The sequence below is a fragment of the Panicum virgatum genome, chromosome 8N (genome assembly GCF_016808335.1).
Source record: "Panicum virgatum strain AP13 chromosome 8N, P.virgatum_v5, whole genome shotgun sequence".
Lineage (NCBI taxonomy): Eukaryota > Viridiplantae > Streptophyta > Magnoliopsida > Poales > Poaceae > Panicum > Panicum virgatum.
Genome location: NC_053152.1, coordinates 30,625,430 through 30,627,996, shown reverse-complemented (window position 1 = coordinate 30,627,996; position 2,567 = coordinate 30,625,430). Strand labels below are relative to the sequence as shown.

Genomic DNA, 2,567 nt, shown 5'->3' with positions numbered 1-2,567 from the left:
GTTCCTTCTGTAGTTCTGTTTCATCATTTCTGCATTTTCCTCACCTAAGAGGATCGTCTCTATCTTCACAGCTGACGTCAAATATGAACCTACGTATACGTTGGCTAGAAAGACGCAACTTCGATACCAGATCAATTTAAGACCATTGACGGTTGACACAGAACCGACGTGTATCTAGGTTAGTCCTAGCGACCAGGGCATCGAAGGGAATTCGTAAGCTCAGTTCAGCTCCAAGCGCCCTTTAGCTTCTATATAAACCCTTGGGGTCATGACCTTCAAAAGCACACACCATCAGTAACCTAGCTAGCTTTATTCCGGGTCTCCAGCAGCGGTACTGTGATCTACAGCTACCATGGCTTCCTACATTGGCAGCAAGTCTCGCATCACGGCAGCCTTGATGCTGCTTGTTGCTGCCATAACCATGATGAGCCACATCTTCGTCGAGGTGGAGGCCCGGGACCTGTCGGCTGGAAGCGACGGCAAGGAGGCCATGAAGGAGAGGCACCACAAGTGGATGGCGCAGCACGGCCGCACCTACAGCAACGAGGCAGAGAAGGCGCACCGGTTCCAGGTATTCAAGGCCAATGCTGCTTTTGTTGACAGATCCAACGCTGCAGCTGGCAAGAAGTATCACCTGGCGATCAACGAGTTCGCCGACATGACCAGCGACGAGTTCATGGACATGTACACTGGCTTCAAGCCAGTGCCGACCGGGGTCAACAAGATACCCGGTTTTATGTACGGGAATGTTACACTGTCTTCAGATGACCAGCAGATGATTGACTGGAGGCAGAAAGGCGCAGTCACTGGTGTCAAGAACCAGGGCCAGTGTGGTAACAATTTAATTAATTATACGCATGTACATGCCTGCGTTTTGTTCATCAGCTTTGCGACAACATTCTTACTGCCAAATTCGCAGGTTGTTGCTGGGCTTTCTCTGCGGTCGCCGCCGTGGAGGGCATCCATCAGATCTCGACCGGCAACCTGGTCTCGCTGTCGGAGCAGCAGCTGCTGGACTGCTCCACAGACGGGAACAACGGCTGCAACGGCGGTCTCATGGACAACGCCTTCCAGTACATCATCGGCAATGGCGGCCTTACCACCGAGGACGCCTACCCTTACAACGCTGCACAGGGCATGTGCCAGTCCGTCCAGCCGACGGTCACCATCAGCGGCTACCAGGACGTGCCCAGCGAGGATGAGGCAGCGCTCGCCACAGCCGTTGCCAACCAGCCAGTCTCCGTGGCTATTGACGCTCACAACTTCCAGTTCTACAATGGCGGTGTGATGACCGGAGATAGCTGCGGCACGGACCTGAACCATGCGGTGACGGCAATAGGGTACGGCACGGCGAAGGATGGGAGCCCGTATTGGCTGCTCAAGAACCAGTGGGGACAAAACTGGGGCGAGGGAGGATACATGAGGCTCGAGAGGGGCACCGGCGCCTGCGGTGTTGCTAAGAAAGCCTCCTACCCGGTGGCATGAGCTACTAAAATAAATATCGACCTATATACATGAAGGCATGCGTAAGATAGTTCAAGGAATAAAGCATGCGGACACACATTGATCCTAAAATGTAAAGGAAGCACCTGAAACAGAATTTATGTGACACTTTTCTAAACTTCTATTTTATATTAACATGTAGCCCTGTAAGTCTGCTACACATGAATCGAAGGAGTGCAAAAGCAAGGTACCATGGTATATTGTAACCTTGTAAGTTTATATAATACATTTATACGAAGGATGTATCTGTTGGTTTTAAGTTGAAACTATTCTGGATCACAAGTATATTAACGTTCTACAAACTTCTGGTACATGTAAATGAATATGACAAAGGATTTACTCACTAACACCTAACAGGTTGTTCCTGTATCCTAAAAGTACATAATGCTCCAAAATGATTTATACTTGCGAAAAATAACTTGTTCTAGCCATTTCCATGTTCACTTTGCTCATTAGATTTAAATGTGAATAAAAAACCATGCAAGCTAGATGGAGTTGGGATTCCGAAGATGGATTTGGATGCCATAGTGATACAGCAATCCGTGGAGGAAATCACAAGGAGGGAGGGCCAAGACGCGCTCTGCAAATTGCTGGAATTAAACAATTTCATCTACATGCTCATAAGGAGCAGCATCTGATCCGGGTGCCATTGGATTATTTCTCTAGGCTGAAGAAGGCCCTCATCAACAAGTTTCAGGAGGTTAGCTTCAGAGCACTTACTTTTTCGCCATGAATCAATTGGCGGAATGACATTCTTCGACTGCTTCCCCCTCCCCTTGTTTGCATTCCTCTTGCTTGCCATCTCTGATGTCACGAGTCGCTGTGCTCGCTTGTGCTCGGAGGCTCTGGAGAGAGGCAGCCGAAATGCGTATGGGCGTAAGAAAGCGCTAGCGACTAGTTTGCTGGTGGGAGAAGGAGGCGGAGGAAGAACTGATCTAGATCTAGATCTAGATGTAGGAATGGCGGCGGCACTGGAGCGGAGGTAAACAAAGCGATAGCATAGTGAAAGTCGATTTACCCTCAGTCACAGCATGGTTAAGTAACCACTGGAGTGGCAGAAAGGA

The 2,567-nt window shown here is 49.4% G+C and overlaps 1 protein-coding gene across 1 annotated transcript; it reads left to right on the top strand.

Moving 5' to 3' along the window:
* The first annotated feature begins 273 nt into the window (after window positions 1-273).
* Window positions 274-1,765, top strand: LOC120684332 (zingipain-2-like). Its single transcript, XM_039966201.1, has 2 exons — window positions 274-833; window positions 920-1,765. Exons 1-2 carry the CDS (start codon window positions 353-355, stop codon window positions 1,483-1,485), a joined length of 1,047 nt encoding a protein of 348 aa, XP_039822135.1. The 5' UTR covers window positions 274-352; the 3' UTR covers window positions 1,486-1,765.
* The last annotated feature ends 802 nt before the right edge of the window (window positions 1,766-2,567 follow it).